Source organism: Perca fluviatilis, chromosome 22, assembly GCF_010015445.1.
Source record: "Perca fluviatilis chromosome 22, GENO_Pfluv_1.0, whole genome shotgun sequence".
Lineage (NCBI taxonomy): Eukaryota > Metazoa > Chordata > Actinopteri > Perciformes > Percidae > Perca > Perca fluviatilis.
The window spans coordinates 28,952,285-28,972,431 of record NC_053133.1 but is presented as its reverse complement, the minus strand read 5'-3'; the positions used below and the strand labels follow the sequence as shown (position 1 = coordinate 28,972,431).

Below are 20,147 nucleotides of genomic sequence, written 5' to 3'. Positions count from 1 at the left end.
GTGTGTATGTGTCTGTATGTATGTAATGGTGTGTGTGTGTGTCACTGTGTGTGTGTGTGTGTGTGTGTGTGTGTGTTTGTGTGTGTCTGTGTGTGTGTATGTGTGTGTGTGTTGGTTGTGTGTGTGTAATGGTTAATGGAGTTGTGTGTGTGTGTGTATGTGTGGGTGTGTATATTGTGTCTGTGTTGTGTGTGTGTGTGTGTGTGTGTGTGTGTGTTGTGTTATTGTGTATTGTGTGTGTATGTGTGTATGTGTGTGTGTGTGTGTGTGTGTGTGTGTATAGTGTGTAGTTTTATGTATTTATTATTATTATTATTATTGTATTATGTGTGTATTGGGTGTGTATGTGTGTGTATGTATGTCAGTGTGTGGTGTTAGTGTGTGTGTATCCTGTGTGTGGGTGTGTGTGTGTGTGTGTGTATGTCTGTGTCATGTGGTGTGTGTGTGTCTGTGTGTGTGTCTGTCTATGTGTAGTGTGGGTGTGTTGTTGTTTGTGTTATTGTAGCGGTGTGTGTGTTTAGAGGGCGTGTGTACCCTCGATGTGGTGTAAGTGTGATGTGTCCTCTAGGGGGCTCTAACAGTCCCTGTTTGTAGTGTTTGTGTGTCTCACGAACCACAGCTACGTCTCTCTCTGGACCTACGCTCACCCAGGATGAACAGACCATCTTGGGATTACCGTCAACGAGGCAGGGCCAGTGGAAGCATTGGTCCAACAAGGTCCAAATCTCTTTATACACACACACACACACACACACACACACACACTCCATCTGATGTCTCCTGCAGACAGATTCATGGCCACATGTTCAGGACTCTTTGACACAACACTTGATGTTTTTCAAAATTTGTTCTCAAAGAGATTTTTCCACATATTCTGAGTCTTATCTCTTATACATGTCTTATACATTTATTTATTCATCTTATTTGTTAGGGACCATGTACATTTTGTAACATAAATGTTGCCATTTGATTGCATTGTACCAGAGTTAGCCTCAGGCTAGTTATCTGCAGTCCCATGGCTGCAGGTCCCACACTACCAACATGGCAACAAGACAGAGCTACAAATCCCACAGCGATATAATGCACACTGTGACCTACACACACACAAACCTAAACTACACGTGCACAAAAGAGACACTGACACACACAGACACATAAACATACCATTTGTCACTTTTTGAAAATTTATTTACATTTTTGTCACTTTTTTCAAAGTTTTTTATCAATAGTTTTTCTTCAAATGTTATAATTTGACTAAAAACACTCCAATTCAATGAAAGTAGTGACCTGATCCATGTATTTACTTTGTGAAGAGCTGTAGGGAACCATCAACGTTAGTTTTTGGACAAAATTGTTTGAAGAGAACCAAAATTTCTGATATGGAGACTTTTTGAAAAATAGGGTCCAGATTTCGTCCCCGTGGACAACAGGAGGGATAAAGACACTTGCTGATGTTTTCCATTAGCCAACTTGATGCTGAATAAGTTACCTACTGTCTCGCGATGTTGCAGGTGCCAGAGTACGTTTACCCAAAGACCACGTCCCGACTACTCGGCCATCCTGGTTCTAACGTGGATAACGTGAGGACAGACTTCTGATGCAGACCATCGTGGAAGCAGAGGAAGGCGTGCTGCTGATCGGAAGACGGGAACGAGGGGTGCATAAGACCGTCATGATTAAGGTCAGACAGAAAGTCTTCTTTTCAAAAACTAACTCATGTTTTTCAGATACTAAATAGAGCCGATGGATAAAAGGGTTTTAAGGCCGATGCATCGATACAAATATTGGTGATTTAAAAATCCGATATTCCAATATATCGGCCAATATACTGTATATATTTTAAAAAAAAAGTTTAATGTGCTGGGTAATGTCATTTTTCCTTGCGGGCTACATTCAAATCAATGTGACACACCTTACAAAAAGCGCTGGAGTGGTCAATATGACTAGAGGTAAGATGCATCGTCAATTGTGTTCCTAACACTGTTTTGAAATTTACAGCTATATTTCCATTTCTTTTTTGCGGAACACACCACCTTCACCTGCCTTTTCTATCAGCTCGCTTTGGTCTGAACTTGACCTAAAGTTGCTGTGCAGAGATCAACTGGGTTAGAGAGAGGTTGCCAGGTTGAGGGTTAACAAGGGTGCCAGGTTGGAGTGTTATAGGTGACCAGGTTGAGGTTAAGGGGTGCCAGGTTGGAGTGTTATAGGTTGCCAGGTTAGTGTTATAGGTTGCCAGGTTGAGGGTTCTAGGTTGCCCAGGTTGAGGGTTCTAGGTTGCCAGGTTGAGGGTGTCTAGGTTGCCAGGTTGAGGTTCTAGGTTGCCAGGTTGAGGGGTTCCTAGGTTGCCAGGTTGAGGGTTCCTAGGTTGCCAGGTTGAGGGTTTCTAGGTTGTCAGGTTGAGGGTTAGAGTTTGCTGCAAGTTGAGGGTTCTAGGTTGCCAGGTGTGAGGGTTAGAGGGTGCCAGGTTGAGGTTAGAGGAGTTGAGGGTTCTAGGGTTGCCAAGGTTGAGGTTAGGGTTAGGAAAGAGGGTTCTAGGTTGGCTTAGGTTGAGGTGCTAGGAGGTTGCCAGGTTGAGGGTTCTAGATTGCCAGGTTGAGGGTTCCTAGGTTGCCAGGTTGAGGGTTAGAGGTTGCCAAGTTGAGGGTTCTAGGTTGTCAGGTTGAGGGTTAGAGGTTGCCAGCGTTGAGGGTTCCTCCTTAGGTTGCCAGGTTGAGGGTTAGAGGTTGCCAAGTTGAGGGTTAGAGGTGCCAGGTTGAGGGTTAAGAGGTTGCTAAGTTGAGGGTTAGGGTGCCAGGTTGAGGGCTAGAGGTTGAGGGTTCTAGGTTTGCCAGGTTGAGGGTTCTAGGTTGCCAGGTTGAGGTGACAAATGGGTTGAACATTGTAAATGGTGGATTGTGTGAATAGAATGTTTCATACAAGATCTGGCAACTGATCAACATTAGACAAACATATTGGTCTGATTATTGATAAAGGGAGTTTGGGCCGTGCTGCAAATTACAGGAGTTTTCCGGAGAAATAACAAACGGGGGGGTCCGGGAGATGGGTAAATATGCCAGTAAAAAAACGGGGAGTGTTGGCAGGTATGCTCTGCGCTAGGAATTCGCCAGATCTTTGTTTCACCGAGCGCATGTCCGAATGCAGCCTAATGACTAATGTAACTAGGTGTCCTGTCCCCTGACAGGGCTCCACACCTCATAAGTTGGACCGGAGCCTTCCACTTCCATAAGACGGTAATTGTCGTCCACCTTCCTTGGCTGGGCTTTCCGTCTTCACGTGTTCCAGCGACCGTGGAGAGCTACATCGACAACGATGTGGGCTTTACCCACGCCCCGCCCCCGCCAAAGAGGGATGACTGCCTTCATAGACGACATCAACATGCCCACATCAACGAATGGGAGACCCAGGGTCGGCCCTATCTTTATACAACGATGGCCTTCCACTGGTCATTTCCATCCTTCAATTATTTGATCATGCCTCTGTGCTCAAATTCCGTTCCATCAACTAATGGGGAGTCCAGTGGAAATATTAAGTTTTACCCAAAGAAGCAAAATCTTTATTACACTATAGATTATACTCCACGAACTCTGATCCTCACCTCTTCTGTACAGAGAACAGTACCTTGATATTTTTTTCGTCCTCTTTAACATGAAATATATTGCTTTCACAAAGTAGTTTAATAAAATGAAAAACAATTTGATATGACAGTTTAAAATACAAATACACACATACACATACATATACACACCTTGTCCCTACACTCCCCACATACTACTACCACCAAATAAACACACAATTACTACACACCTACCACACACACATACACTCTTGCCTCCTACACTTGCATACACACACATACATAAAACACACACATAAAATACATAAACATATTTTCACACACACTAAACATACATACATATACATAAACATACACATACATAATTAAATAAAGATACACACATACACTTAGATTCACATCCTTTCGTTGAATACTCATACACACACACATATTACATCAATAAACATAGATAAACATACACACATACACCTGCCTCTGACCCATTACTACACACACACACACACCTGCCCCTAACATTCACACTCTACACACACACACACACACACACACACACACATTACACTCCTAACACTCTACACATACACACACACACATACACACATACATACATACACATACATACACATACACATACATACACATTAATTTGCCCTAACACTCTACACACACACACACTAATTAGTGAAATATAGATTATAATCTGCTCTTTTCTTCTGCTACAGAGAATTGGGGTCATGATGTTATATAATAACATTATTGATACAGGAAAGTTAGTTTAATAAATGAAAACAATTTGATAAGACAGTTTAAAAATTTCACAACACACACACACACACATATACACACACCTGTCCTCACACCTACACACACACACCAACAAACACACACACACACACCCCTACACACACACACACCTGCCCCACACTCCACACACACACACACACACAAACACACACACAAACACACAAAACACACACACACACACAAACACACACACACACACAAACACACACACACACACCAACAAACACACACACACACACACACACACACACACACACCTGCCCATCACACCTAAGCACACACACACACACACATCAACAAACACACACAAACACACACACATATCCTGAGACTGCCACACACACACACACACACACAACTTGCTCCCCCCCACACACCTACACCACACCACCTCTCCCACACACACACACACCACCACCACCACACACACCTGTTCCATGTTCTCCCACACCTTAAAAACACTCCACACACCTCAAAACCCCACTCCCACACACACACACACACACACACACACACACACACCTAAAATTCTTTACACACACACACACACACACCTCAACACACACACACCTGCCTCACCCACACTTTTATTTACCTACACATACACACAACTCTACCTGGCCCCAACACTCCACACACACACACACATACATATATATACATACCACCCACACCCCACACATACACACTGCCACACACACACTGCCCCATATTTCACAAATACACATACACACACCAAACACATTACACACATACACCTGCCCTCAAGACACCTACATACACACACACACACCTGCCCTAACATCTACACTTTACATACTACACACACACACACACCTGCCCTCTAACACACCCACTCCACACACATACATACATACACACACACACTGCTCACACACATATACATACACATTAATTTGCCCTGACACTCCCATACACATTAATAATAAACACTTACACATACACATACACACACCTGCCCTCACACCACACACACACACACACACACCTGCCCGGACACTCCACACACCTCAATACTGAACACCTACACACACACACACACACCTGCCTCGGCCACCACACACACACACCACACACTACACACACACAAAACACAACACTAATCCTGGGTCTTTATTCCATGAATAAAACACCCCTGGGGTAAATCCAATCACTGAGTCCTGGTTCTTCCCTGTCCGTTGCCTTCCAGATAACCAATGAGATTGTGCGCCAGCTGATGGAGCAGGGAGGTTTCTACAGCCTGGATCGTCCCGGAGAGTTCATCACCGTGGTGGATGTTCAGGTAAACGCTCTCTTTCACTTTCTTCTTCCAGCTACAAACGATCTGGACTTCAGTTTCTAACTGACGTCATCAGATTTCAGATTCTGGACGCAGGGGCGATTCCACGTGGGGAGGCACGGGGGTGTGGGGGCATTTTATCGGAATACAGCATAGAAAATCTGCTTAGAAATATAGGAAATAAAACATCACATTCACTAATAATTTCACTTGTTTTCATTCACAAATTGTACATCCAAATATAATACACATTTTCTGTAGGCTACATTCCACGCCGTTTGGCTAAAAGGTTTCTTCCTGCTCTCTCATTCCCCTGCTCGGCGTTTCCCCTCTCATTCCCCCTGCTCTGGGTTCCCCTCTCCATTCCCCCTGCTCTGGTGCCCCTCTCATTCCCCCTGCTCTCCCCTCTCATTCCCCCTGCTCTGGCGTCTCCCCCTCTCATTCCCCCTGCTCTGGCGTCTCCCCTCTCATTCCCCCTGCTCTGGTGTTTCCCTCTCTCATTCCCCCTGCCAACGATTCTCCTCCATTCTATTTGAATGAATAAAGAGTGTGTGTGATTGTATGATTGTGTGATGGTGTGATTGTGTGATTGTATGATTGTACGATTGTATGATTGTGTGATTTTACGATTGTGTGATTGTATGATTGTGTGATGGTACGATTGTGTGATTGTATGATTGTACGATTGTATGATTCTGTGATTGTGTGATTTTATGATTGTGTGATTGTGTGATTTTATGATTGTGTGATTGTATGATTTTGTGATGGTACGATTGTGTGATTGTATGATTGTGTGATTGTGCGATTGTATGATTGTATGATTGTGTGATTGTGTGATTGTGTGATTGTATGATTGTATGATTGTGTGATTGTGCGATTGTATGATTGTATGATTGTGTGATTGTGTGATTGTATGATTGTGTGATTGTGTGATTGTGTGATTGTATGATTGTGTGATTGTGCGATTGTATGATTGTATGATTGTGTGATTGTGTGATTGTATGATTGTATGATTGTATGATTGTATGATTGTGTGATGGTACGATTGTGTGATTGTGTGATTGTATGATGGTACGATTGTGTGACTGTGTAATTGTGTGATTGTATGATTGTGTGATTGTATGATTGTGTGATTGATAACCTCTTCAACAGCTGGTGGCGGCTATGATCCACCCCGGTGGCGGGCGGAACGACATCCCCCAGCGTCTGAAGAGGCAGTTCTCCATCTTTAACTGCACGCTGCCCTCCAACTCCTCCATCGATAAGATCTTCGGCACCGTGGCCGCAGGATACTTCTGCCCAGAGAGAGGCTTCGCCGCCGGGGTCTGCCAGCTCGCCACGGCCCTCGTTCCCACCACCCGGAGGGTGTGGCAGGCCGTGAAGGCAAAGGTCAAATAACATATATATTCTTAGCTGGGATTGGGCATTGAGAAGTGGTTCAAACTTGGCAAGGCAGCTTTATTTTGTTATATTTTATTTTTATATAGACCTTAGTGGTCCCCTAATACTGTATCTGAAGTCTCTTTTAGACTTAGTGGTCCCCTAATACTGTATCTGAAGTCTCTTTTATATAGACCTTAGTGGTCCCCTAATACTGTATCTGAAGTCTCTTTTATATAGACCTTAGTGGTCCCCTAATACTGTATCTGAAGTCTCTTTTATATAGACCTTAGTGGTCCCCTAATACTGTATCTGAAGTCTCTTTTATATAGGCCTTAGTGGTCCCCTAATACTGTATCTTCGTCTCTTTTATATAGGCCTTAGTGGTCCCCTAATACTGTATCTGAAGTCTCTTTTATATAGACCTTAGTGGTCCCCTAATACTGTATCTGAAGTCTCTTTTATATAGGCTTTAGTGGTCCCCTAATACTGTATCTGAAGTCTCTTTTATATAGGCCTTAGTGGTCCCTAATACTGTATCTGAAGTCTCTTTTATATAGACCTTAGTGGTCCCCTAATACTGTATCTGAAGTCTCTTTTATATAGACCTTAGTGGTCCCCTAATACTGTATCTGAAGTCTCTTTTATATAGACCTTAGTGGTCCCCTAATACTGTATCTGAAGTCTCTTTTATATAGGCCTTAGTGGTCCCCTAATACTGTATCTGAAGTCTCTTTTATATAGACCTTAGTGGTCCCCTAATACTGTATCTGAAGTCTCTTTTATATAGACCTTAGTGGTCCCCTAATACTGTATCTGAAGTCTCTTTTATATAGACCTTAGTGGTCCCCTAATACTGTATCTGAAGTCTCTTTTATATAGACCTTAGTGGTCCCCTAATACTGTATCTGAAGTCTCTTTTATATAGGCCTTAGTGGTCCCCTAATACTGTATCTGAAGTGTCTTTTATGCCTATTATAAAGACAGTAGCGTTCATGTCATGGCAATAAAACCACGAAAGCCGTGTTTGAGCTATGTTACTGGTTGTTAGCTTGTTAAAAGCTAGAGACGCATTTGATTAGCATGAAAACATATCCCAAAGAACGTTCAACTAGGTACACATGTGTTATTAACCCCTAGGCTCATTTTACGCCGGAATTGTCCTATATCTTCCTCTCAAGTTTACATCTCATATCTCGTAGTCCGAGTGCTGCGGTTCGTCCGGCTGTTACATGCAGACAGATATTGGTCAGACTTGAACCGATCTAATGATGCTGTCTCTCCTCCTCAGATGTTACCGTCTCCTGCTAAGTTTCACTACATCTTCAACCTGAGGGACCTCAGCCGGATCTGGCAGGTAGAAAACATTTTTTCTCTTCACGGTTTAAGGGGTAACTTTGGTATTTTTATTTGTTTTATTTTGACTGTGGACCCTTTTTTTCTCAAGTGTTTGTGTCTAAGTAACATTATGGAAAGGATCCCTACAGAGATAGACCTTTAGTTAAAGAGTAAGATCCTTTTTGTCAACATCACCAAACTACACCAGACTCCATGTAAATAATGAGTAATTTTATCATCATAAAACACATGTCATTCAAAGTGGACAGAAACTAAATAAAACTATCAAAAGCCGTCTTGGTTCATCTTTCGACTGTTCCAACAATCACAAATCTGGTTTGGTTGAAATAAACCCTTAATTCACCCATTTACATGTGGAGATATGCTGGCTCTATACACGCTAAAAGTCCTGATTATTTACATGGAGTCTGGTGGAGATATGCTGGCTCTATACACACTAAAAGTCCTGATTATTTACATGGAGTCTGGTGGAGATATGCTGGCTCTATACACGCTAAAAGTCCTGATTATTTACATGGAGTCTGGTGGAGATATGCTGGCTCTATACACACTAAAAGTCCTGATTATTTACATGGAGTCTGGTGGAGATATGCTGGCTCTATACACACTAAAAGTCCTGATTATTTACATGGAGTCTGGTGGAGATATGCTGGCTCTATACACACTAAAAGTCCTGATTATTTACATGGAGTCTGGTGGAGATATGCTGGCTCTATACACGCTAAAAGTCCTGATTATTTACATGGAGTCTGGTGGAGATATGCTGGCTCTATACACACTAAAAGTCCTGATTATTTACACGGAGTCTAGTGGTGTGTGGTGATGATATTTGGAAGTGTTTTCCTATGACAGTGTGTGTTGTGTTTCAGGGGATCCTGACGGTGAAGTCCGAGGCGTGTCCGAGCGCGGAGATCCTCTCGGCTCTCTTCCATCATGAATGTTGCCGAGTGATCGCCGACCGATTCATCGACAGCAGCGACCGGCGAACCTTCAACGCCATCATGGAGAAGGTTAGCCGTTTTCTGATTGGCTTAATACTGCTGATAACTGATGGGTTTCTATTCCTTTAATACATTCTCCTGTGACACAATTACTATTATTATTATAAGAGTTTCACACACACACATGCACACACACATACACACACAGACACACACAGGCAGACACCCACCTACACACACACATACTCTCTCACACACACACACACACACACACACACACACACACACACACACACACACACACACACACACACACACACAGACAGACAGACAGACACACACACCTACACACACACACACAGACACACACACATGCCCTTTCTCAAGAAAATGTTACAAAAGTCAGTCTCTCCTCCCTAACCCTCTTCCATACTGTCTCTGATTGGCATCCAGTACTAAGTGTTGCATTCCCCAAACACATGAAAATGATTGGCTCTGTGTGTGTCCCAGCTGGTCCATGTTCCTCTCTCTCCTCAGATCACAGTGGAGGATCATGGGAGCGCGCTGACTGAGCATGCTCAGTGGGACAGCTTCTTCGTGGACTTCCTGCGTGAAGCTCCCGAGGCGACGGGAGACGAAGCCGAAGACACCGAGCTGGAAGCTCCGAAGGTTACGTCCAAATATGTCTCATTTCTAATGCACTTATTATAATGGTCTTATTATTATATACAGGGAACCTACTCTGCCTCTCCTCTCCTCTCCTCTTCTCTCCTCTCCTCTTCCTCTTCCTCTTCCTCTTCCTCTCCTCTCCTCTCCTCTCCTCTCCCCTCTCTCCTCTCCTCTCCTCTCCTCTCTCCTCTCTCTCTCCCTCCCTCGCCCTCTCTCTCCCTCTCTTTCTCCCTCTCCTCCTCTCCCTCCCTCCCTCCCTCTCTCCCTCTCTTTCTCCTGCTCCCTCCCTCTCACTCTCTCACTCTCCTCTCTTCTCCTCTCACTCCCTCCGTCCCTCTCCTCTCCTCTCTTTCTCCCTCTCCTCTCCTCTCCTCTCCTCTTCCTCCCTCCCTCCCTCCCTTCTGTTAACCCTAAAATAACGTGGATGGTTCGGTAAAATAAATGATCAGTTCACTTCTTTCATTGATTTTGGGTGTTTTATTCAATTTTATAGCATTTTGAAGAAAAAAATGATGCAAGAACATTGAAAAGAATGGTCAAAATGTCTAAGAAAATATTAAGAAAATGAACAAAATCGTCAAAAAACTTGGAAAAAAGTGACAAAAACGAAAGTGAGAAAAAGTTTTTGACCCAGAAAAACAAAAAGTTGCAGGTCGACGGGAAGACAACACGAGGGTTAACATTGACATGATTGACAGGTGTACGAGCCAATCCCGTCGCTGGACGTGCTGGCGGAGCGGCTGTCTGTGTTTCAGCTGCAGTACAACGAGGCGGCGAGGGGCGGAGCCATGGACCTGGTCTTCTTCAAGGTACCTCCACCTGACTCATCACTGGCAAAAAAAAAAATGTTATATGATATTTATGCAATTTTATGCGATGAAATTGCGGGAACTTGCAAAAATTGCATTTTGATGAAAAAGAGAAAAAACAGCTATCCCCACCCCCCCCCACCAACACCCTGCTTTTCGATAATGTTCACGTCGGGTAATTACGTCACTTCATAACGTTCCCATGGCAACAGGGGAAAATGGCTGCTCTTGTGTGAAGTAAACGCAACGTTTTTCAACTTTCTGCTGAGATAAAATCCCCCATAAATATGCGGATTTTGGCTGATTATGCGTTGAATTATGCGATTGCATAATCACGTTTTTCTGGAAGGACTGAAAGATGCTTTTAACATGTTTACCTGTCTGCCCTCTATGTGTTTCTGTCGGTAACTGACCCGTCTGTGTTTGGGCCAATGGCAGGACGCCATGAGCCACCTGATGCGGATCTCGCGGATCCTGCGGACGCCGCAGGGGAACGCCCTGCTGGTCGGGGTGGGGGGGTCGGGGAAGCAGAGTCTGACGAGGCTGGCGTCGTTCATCGCAGGATACCAGACCTTCCAGATCACACTGACCAGGTCTGGAACACACACACACACGCACAACACGCACGCAGACACACACACACACACACACACACACATACATACAAGGCACACATACGATGCACATACACACACACACACACACACACACACACACACGAGGCACACACACACACGCACACACACATGCACACATGCATGCACGCACTCACATAGGCACACACAGGCACACACACACATACACGTGGCACACACACGGGCGCACACACACACACACACACACACAAAGAAGCACACACACATACACAAGGCACACGCACACATGCATGCACGCACATGGGCACACAAGTCACACACACATACAAGGCACACACACGCATGCACGCACGCACACACACATAGGCACACACTCTCTCTCTCTCTCTCTCTCTCTCTCTCACTCACTCACACACACACTAGTTTGTTCATTGCTTTTTCATTTGCAATGACTAAAAGTGGACTGTGTGTGTGTGTGTGTGTGTGTGTGTGTATATGTGTGTGTGTGTGTGTGTGTGTGTGTGTGTGTGTGTCTGTATGTGTGTATGTGTCTGTGTGTATATGTGTCTGTCTGTCTGTGTGTGTGTCTGTGTCTGTGTCTGTGACTATGTGTGTGTATGTGTGTGTCTGTGTATATGTGTCTGTCTGTGTGTGTGTGTCTGTGTCTATGTGTGTGTGTGTGTGTGTGTGTGTGTAGGTCTTACAGCAGCAGTAACCTGCTGGAGGATCTGAAGACTCTGTACCGTCTGGCTGGTCAGCGGGGGAAAGGAGTCACGTTCCTCTTCACCGACAACGACATCAAGGACGAGGCCTTCCTGGGTACCCGCTGGCCTCCTTAAACTACTAGATCAGGATGTAACAGCACTGAGCGCACAACAGCGCTGTTGCAGCCATGATAGTAAAGAGTTGGGCATCATGTTGTCATTCAAATCTAACCCCTCACTCACATTAGCTACGAGAGACAGAGACAAAGCGACAGGCTACCATTCATTTTCAACGGGAGGGGCCGTTTGCCAGCAACAAGCGGCGAGCTTGTTGCTGGCACGAGCCACAAACACAAGAAGTCTATTTTATGCAAATGCTGAGCGATGCCACAAAGCGACAGCCAATCGGAGTGAAGGCAGCGTGACGTATGTCAGTGGCTCGAGTCGAAGAAAATAACTAGATATGGCGGAAAACGCTTCAGGACATCGTATTTCTGTACATATCTGATATGTTTGGCATTTAATCTCACATATTGTGTTACTTTTATCGGGAAATAAATACTTTTAAATCCAAAAACATCGTTCTTGTGACTTAACAATACCTCTGGAGTAACTTTTAAGACGTGCTTGAAGGTAGCACATGAGAATTTCTGTTTACTGTTGCCAAGCAACCAGGAGTAGGCTATAGGCACGCCCATCAAGCGAGTGCATGGCGCTCTCTTTTGTAGCTAATGTGACTGTAGGGTAACGGCTCATCCTCTGAGGAAAGGGAACATGTTCAGGAAAAAGAAGTCTGCACATTATATACACACATATATATATATATGTATATATATATATATATATATATATATATATATATATATATATATATATATATATATATATAAATATAAATGCCCGATGATGAGGAAGAGGAAAGGTGAGAATCCTGACTCATCCTCTGGAAACATCTGTCCAGTAGTTCTCTAGTTTGAGCTGTGTTGTCCTTTGTTGTCATTTACTGGTTTCACTTTCTTTTTTTAAATATACCTTCAATTTGCCCCTCTCCCTCTATCCTCTACCTCTTTCACTCCTCCCTCTATTCTCCCTCTCCCTCTCGCTATCCCTCCTTCTCTCTTCTCCCTCCCCTCCCCCTCTCCTCTCCTCTCCTCTCCCCAGAATACATGAACAACGTGCTGGCGAGCGGTGAAGTCTCCAACCTGTTTGCTCGTGACGAGCTGGATGACATCACTCAGGAGCTGATTCCCGTGATGAAGCGGCAGCAGCCTCGCCGCCCTCCGACCTCCGAGAACCTCTACGACTTCTTCCTGTCTCGGGTTCGGAGCAACCTGCACGTCGTGCTCTGCTTCTCGCCCGTCGGGGAGAAGTTTCGGACTCGTGCTTTAAAGGTAAAACATCTAGCCACGACAGTCTCGGTATCTTGGGTGTGTGAGGAGAGAGGGAGAGGGAGGGGAAGGGGAAAGGGGAGGAGGAGAGGAAAAGGGAGTGGAAGAGGAGAGGGAAAAAGGGAGAGGACAGGAGAGGGAGAGGAGACACACACACACACACGATCACAGACACACACACATATGGAGAGAAACAGAGATACAAACAAACACACACACACACACACACACACACACTCACTATCAAATGACGAAAACAAAAAGACCAAAATCGCCCAAATAAACCAACCGGCGATGTACTTAGCTAATCGCTTATATTTATTAGTCTAATCGCCCAACCCTTACATCTTCCAAAGCCTTTTTCGTACAAAAATTCATCTTTGTGTTTCCACAGACAGTGTAGAGCGATAGTAAGTGTAGAAATTGTTATGATGAGACCGAACGGACCCAAAAGCAAGGCTCGACAAAACAGATTTATTGGGCAACAGAAACTGGATGGGAGTGGGGGAGGCGGATGCCGAGGGCAGCAGTGAGGGTTTTCTGGGCCTGGAGGTAGGATGGAGAAGGAGCTGGGGAAGCGCGGGGCCAGGGGAGCCGAGGAGGAGGCACTGGAGTCCGGGGAGTCAAGGGAGGAGTGGCTGAACACAGGAGCGGAGGCAGGGCGGAACAGGGAGCCGTGAGGAGGGGACCGTATGGTGAAGCCAGCTGACTGGAGGTAGCGGAGCGAAATGGAGGAGATAACTGTAAGAGGAAGCACAGACAGAGTTAGCACAGGCAAGTACCTGAGTGAAGTACAAAATTATTTTTGTCTCTGAGTGCTTGTATGGAGCATGCACCCAGTGGAATGGAAAGCGAAGAGGTTTATATTTAAAAACTGGCCGTGATTGTAGATGCTGATGGTAGGTGGTAAGGAATGGTGGATAGGTGTGAAAGAGTGTGTGACAGTCAGCTGGCAGGAGAAAGCGGGAGGAGGGGAAAAACACAGGAAACAGAAAAAGGCAGGTAAACAGAGGAAACTGACATTGGAAATCAAATAGAACTAGGAAACAAAAACAAAGACTCACAGCCAGCCTACCCCAACCATAACAGAAATATTTTGTTAACAAAATTTGTACGTGCTCGTTGCAAAAGAGCTGTGTTAGTCATTGAGGAAGTGGTTAAAAGTACTCCGGGTGATCTCTGATGCACAGAAAGTTTAGCTTAAGTCATAAAAACAGAAGACGGAAAACGGAAGAGGAAGTTGCACCACACGAGGCCCCGACCTTGGTGTGTGCGTCTGTGTAAGATACCAGTTTCTGTCTAAGAAACAAGAAGACCCCCCCTCCCCCCTGTGAGGATAGGATAAAAGCTTGAGGGAGAGAACAGATCAGGGCTCATAATTTGGAGGACAACTTGGTGGACCAGCTCTGACTTTATGTCTGTTGCCAGGGAAACTTAGTCTCTGATTTGTGAACCCACAATTGGGTTTTATGCCGGACTCAGATTGGTCCTTGTGTTGTGGTAAACTTAAGTCCGATGTGAGAAGGCGCGGGAATTAATAAATTGGAGTCAGATTTGTAGGGCTTCTCCCTCTTAGTCAATTAGTCAACTAATCTGTCGTTTTGGTCTTAGTCAACTTAGATCTCTTTAGTCCATTAGTCATGTTTGGTGCTTTTTTTCATGCTGAATTTCCAAGAAACGTACGAGCACATCTCTGGTAAACACAAGAATTAAAGTGGTGCTTTTGCATGACTCTTTGTGGAGAAACTCAGATTTACAGATCTGTCGATTTAAATCAACTAATCGATCAGTTGGTACGATTGAATGAGTGTTAGTCGACTCAGAATTTCTTCAATCGAGCACAGCCCTACAGATTTAACAGGCCTTAGGGCCTTATTTTGGACATAACTCCCTAAATAAGGAAAAGAGAAAGTGTAATATGAGAAGTCATGGATGAAAAGAGATGAGATGGATTTGTGATGATGTGAGAGGGGTTGAACATGTGTCCGTGCAGTTCCCGGGCCTGATATCGGGCTGCACCGTGGACTGGTTCCAGCGCTGGCCTCGGGACGCCCTGGTGGCCGTGTCGCAGCACTTCCTGTCCCAGCACCAGGACCTCCACTGCTCAGAGGAGGTGAAGCAGAGCGTCGTGGTCACCATGGGAGCCTTCCAGGTAACGCTCGTTGCGGGACCAGGTGTGTTTATTAAAGGGGCCGTAGGTAGGATTGGGAAGATCCAGGACTTAGCCAAAACATTTGAATATCGACAACTTCTCAGTCCCTCCCCCCTTTCCGCTAAAGCCCAAAACGGTCTCCTAAGCCCCTCCCCCCACAAGGGAGAATGAATGCGTGTTCATGAGCAGTGATAGACACGTAGTTAGACACCCCGGCCCTGATTGGTGCATCTGAACAGTTAGACACCCCCATGGCCCTTGATTGGGCATCTGAACAGTTAGACACTCCCCCATGGCCCTGGATTGGTGCATCTGAACAGTTAGACACCCCGCCATGGCCCTGATTGGTGCATCTGAACAGTTAGACACCCCCCATGGCCCTGATTGGTGCATCTGAACAGTTAGACACCCCCATGGCCCTGATTGGTGCATCTGAACAGTTAGACACTCCCCCATGGCCCTGATTGGTGCATCTGAACAGTTAGACACTCCCCTATGGCCCTGATTGGTGCATCTGAACAGTTAGACACTCCCCCATGGCCCTGATTGGTGCATCTGAACAGTTAGACACTCCCCCTGGCCCTGATTGGTGCATCTGAACAGTTAGACACTCCCCCTGGCCCTGATTGGTGCATCTGAACAGGGAGATTTTTGCAAATCTCACTACAGGCTGTAGGTGGTTACCTGCTTCATGTAGTTCTACTGGAACATAGGGTCAATTTCAGCAAATATGACAGAAAGAAAGTCTTACCTACTGCATATTTTAATTATGAATCATGAGTTTTATCAGCTGTACTGGTGACCTCGTCTCCGTCCTCTGCAGGACCTGGTGGCGGAGAAGTGTGCCGAGTACTTTGAGCGCTTCCGGCGTCAGACGTTTGTGACGCCCAAATCCTACCTGTCCTTCATCGACAGCTACAAGGTCATCTACGGCGGGAAGATCGCTGACGTCGGCACGCTGGCCGAGCGCATGCAGACAGGTGAGGACGGAAACAAACCGCTGGAGGTAATGAGCTCTCGCCACAGAGAGAGGGGGGAGATCATGTCTTCGTCTCCTGTCGCCTCCAGAATATCTCATTCTACTGAGAATAGTGTCTCAATCTGGGTTTTTACCGCAGTTTGCAACAGTTGGGATAGTAGTAGTAGGGATACACCGAATCCAGATTTTTGGGGTTCGGCTGAACAGTGCCTAGACTTTTGGGGGCCCTAAGCAGGATTTGGTTTGGGGACTCTCCACATTGTAACATGTTGCCACTGCACTTGCCACTAAACCAACTTGTGTATTGTAAATATTAGTTTAAGCACTCATAATGTACAAATACGCATTTAAAGACTAAGGTGAGACCTATTAGCAGCAACACTATATTTAAATAGACCGGCTCTGTTATGAGCTCTATTGTGGGACATTTCAAGCGCTCTTGGGGCCCTCTGGTAGCCACGGGGCCCCTAAGCAGACACTTAGTTCGCTTATGGCTCTGCGGCTGAATACCGACTACTCCTCCCATCCTCAGTCCACGAACCCAGTAAACACATGAATGAAGTAAACAGGGACTGTCCTTCCTTTGCCGTACCTGAAGTTGCAGCATTCTGGCTGCTGTCTGGAGATTCCTTCATGCACAACTCGTATTCTTTCAGATGTTTCAGACCAGATGTTGTAACAGCGGCCATGTTGTGTATAGTTTAGGGTCCTCGCCACCACCAGACCAATCAGCATTGAACAGATTGAACATGTAGCTGGACTTGAATGGCCTTCTTTTTGACTGAAAGTACTAATACCAAACTACACTTTATTTGCTCACGAGTTCCATTTCCACTTTCTCACAGCCTACTGCATCGAACGGCATTGTTCGGCAGAAACCCAACCCCCCGTCAAAAAGCCCAATATTCACCCGAATCGGAAGCTGAATCCTGGATTCGGTGCATCCCTGATGTAAACGTAGCGAATGAGAATAAGGTGGTGAATGTGCTGTTTGTGTGGTTGTCTGCAGGTCTGTGTAAACTGATGGAGGCGGAGCAGTCGGTGTCTCAGCTCTCGGAGGAGCTGGTCCTGAAGGAGCAGGAGCTCGCCGTGGCCTCCCAGAGGGCAGACGAAGTCCTGCAGGAGGTCACGGCGAAGGCTCAGGCCGCCGAAAAGGTCCGCGCACGACACATCGAGAGGCCACTTTTACCAAAACATTGTGCTGTTTCCTAAATGTAAAGAGTTAATCCAGGAATGTGAGATTAATGTCTAAGCCAGTGATAATGGTCAGACCATCCTCACCCAGAAAACAACCGTATAGGTTGATTGTGCAGCAGCTTATAACAACCCATATTTACGTTTGTTGTTAGGCGGCGCTGTCTAGTGGCAGTAGTCATTATTATATGGGCAAATAAGGAAGTGAGGTGTCGATGTATAACATATATAAAGACAACGGACTATCGCTCAGGAGATTGGGTTTGTGAGAAACAAAAAGTTAGTCACAAAATGTCACTTTTTGAAATTAACAGACTTTTATGGACCTTAATAATAGTGATAAGAACGCATTTTATTTATGTATTTATATGTTTATCTATAGCTCTCTTTACAACACTTAAAGACACTTAACCAATACACAACTTTAATCTCTCCCTCTCTCTCCCTCTGTCTCTGCCTCTCTCTCTAGGTGAAGCAGCAGGTGCAGAAGGTGAAGGATAGAGCTCAGCTCATCGTCGACGAGATTGAAGCGGATAAAACATCAGCTGAATCCAAACTGGAGGCTGCAAAACCAGCTCTGCAGGCCGCAGAGGATGCACTACAGGTCACACACACACACACACACACACACACACACACACACACACACACACACACACACACACACGCACTCAACAATCTTGGGTTTTCCCATGACTGCCTCGCGTGGTTCAGTCACTACTTCTCTGATAGGGTCCAGTGTGTTAAATCTGAGGGCATGTTGTCTGGACCAAAGGCTGTCTTCTGTGCTATTCAGCACTCCTTGCTATCCAAACCTCCATTTACTTCTAAACTCCGAAAACACATACACACAAACACACAAAGGAAGGAACGCACGCTTGCATACACACACGCAGGAAAGCAGGCACACACACACACACACACACACACACACACACACACACACACACACACACACACACACACACACGTTTTATATATATATGTAAATGTATGTGTATGTGAGTATTTTTTATGTGCTTTCTTTTGTCAAAGCACTTTGTAAACTCTTGTTTTCATCATCATTATTGTTATTATAACGTGTGAATAATCGTCCCGTATGTCTGCAGACGATTAAACCGGCCGACATCGCCACGGTGAGGAAGCTGCAGAAGCCCCCCCACCTCATCATGAGGATCATGGACGCCGTGCTGCTGCTGTTCCAGAGGAAGGTCACTGAGCCTCGCCTGCCTTCAAACATTCGACACACACACACACACACACATACAAACACACACACACGTTGAGGCGACTCTTTGTTCACACGGACCTCATGTCCCCCCCCCCAGATCGACACGGTGACCGCGGACCCCGAGCGGCCGTGTCCGCGACCTTCCTGGCCCGAGGCCATGAAGCTGATGCAGAACTCAGCCTTCCTCAGCATGCTGCTCCACTTCAGCAAGGTTACACACACACACACACACACACACACACACACACACACACACACACACACACAGGAACACACACAGAGACACACACACAAACACACACACACATACACACACACACACACAGAGTCACACACACAGAGACACACACACTTCACTGTAGTGCTCCTTTGGTATTTAAATCCAAACTTCATTGTGTGTGTACGTGTGGTTTCATTGTGTGTGTTGTGTGTGTCTGTGTTTGTTAGGCTTGTGTGTGTGTGTGTTGTGTGTGTTGTGTCGTTGTGTGTGTGTTTGTGTGTGTTGTGTTGTGTGTTGTGTGTTGTGTGTGTGTGTGTGTGTGCGTGTGTTTGTGTGTCTGCGTTTGTGTGTGTGTCTGTGTGTTGTGCAGGACTCCATCACAGCGGAGGTGGTGGAGCTGCTCGCTCCCTACCTGGACATGGACGACTATAACCTGGAGTCGGCCAAGAGGATCTGCGGCAACGTGGCGGGACTCTGCTCCTGGACCCAGGCCATGGCCGACTTCTTCGCCATCAACAAGGAGGTGCTGCCTCTCAAGGTACGTAGTAGAAAACGAAATTCAGCCTTGGTGCAGAATTACAGCCACTAGAGCCAGTCCTACAATGAGCTTTCCTTAGGATGTACCATTTCTGTGTCTGTAGCTATTGAGGAGGAGAGAGTGTTATCCAAAGTAACTTGCCGGCAGTTCCGAGTTGTCTTCTTCTGTGACTCAGTGGCATTTCCGAACCAGCACAAACTGGGGATTCTTGGCGATAAAAGTTCTGATTATGAAACATAAACATAACCACGGTTATTTAATAGGATTCCTTATTGACAAAATAAGTTTACTTGCACAAACGTAACG

General features: G+C 45.5%; 2 protein-coding genes across 2 annotated transcripts in view; both read left to right on the top strand.

Annotated features, from left to right (window-relative positions):
- Nucleotides 1-20,147, top strand: part of LOC120552600 (NACHT, LRR and PYD domains-containing protein 1-like) — a 735,215-nt gene that overhangs the window by 139,862 nt on the left and 575,206 nt on the right.
- dnah5l (dynein, axonemal, heavy chain 5 like) overlaps nt 1-20,147 on the top strand; it is a 163,975-nt gene that overhangs the window by 121,774 nt on the left and 22,054 nt on the right. The window contains 16 exon segments of the mRNA XM_039790785.1: nt 5,592-5,684; nt 6,834-7,070; nt 8,353-8,418; nt 9,290-9,430; nt 9,899-10,030; nt 10,729-10,839; nt 11,278-11,432; nt 12,133-12,254; nt 13,301-13,530; nt 15,521-15,679; nt 16,503-16,659; nt 17,668-17,813; nt 18,322-18,456; nt 18,962-19,063; nt 19,181-19,294; nt 19,674-19,841. Coding sequence (XP_039646719.1) covers nt 5,592-5,684; nt 6,834-7,070; nt 8,353-8,418; nt 9,290-9,430; nt 9,899-10,030; nt 10,729-10,839; nt 11,278-11,432; nt 12,133-12,254; nt 13,301-13,530; nt 15,521-15,679; nt 16,503-16,659; nt 17,668-17,813; nt 18,322-18,456; nt 18,962-19,063; nt 19,181-19,294; nt 19,674-19,841 — 2,268 coding nt within the window.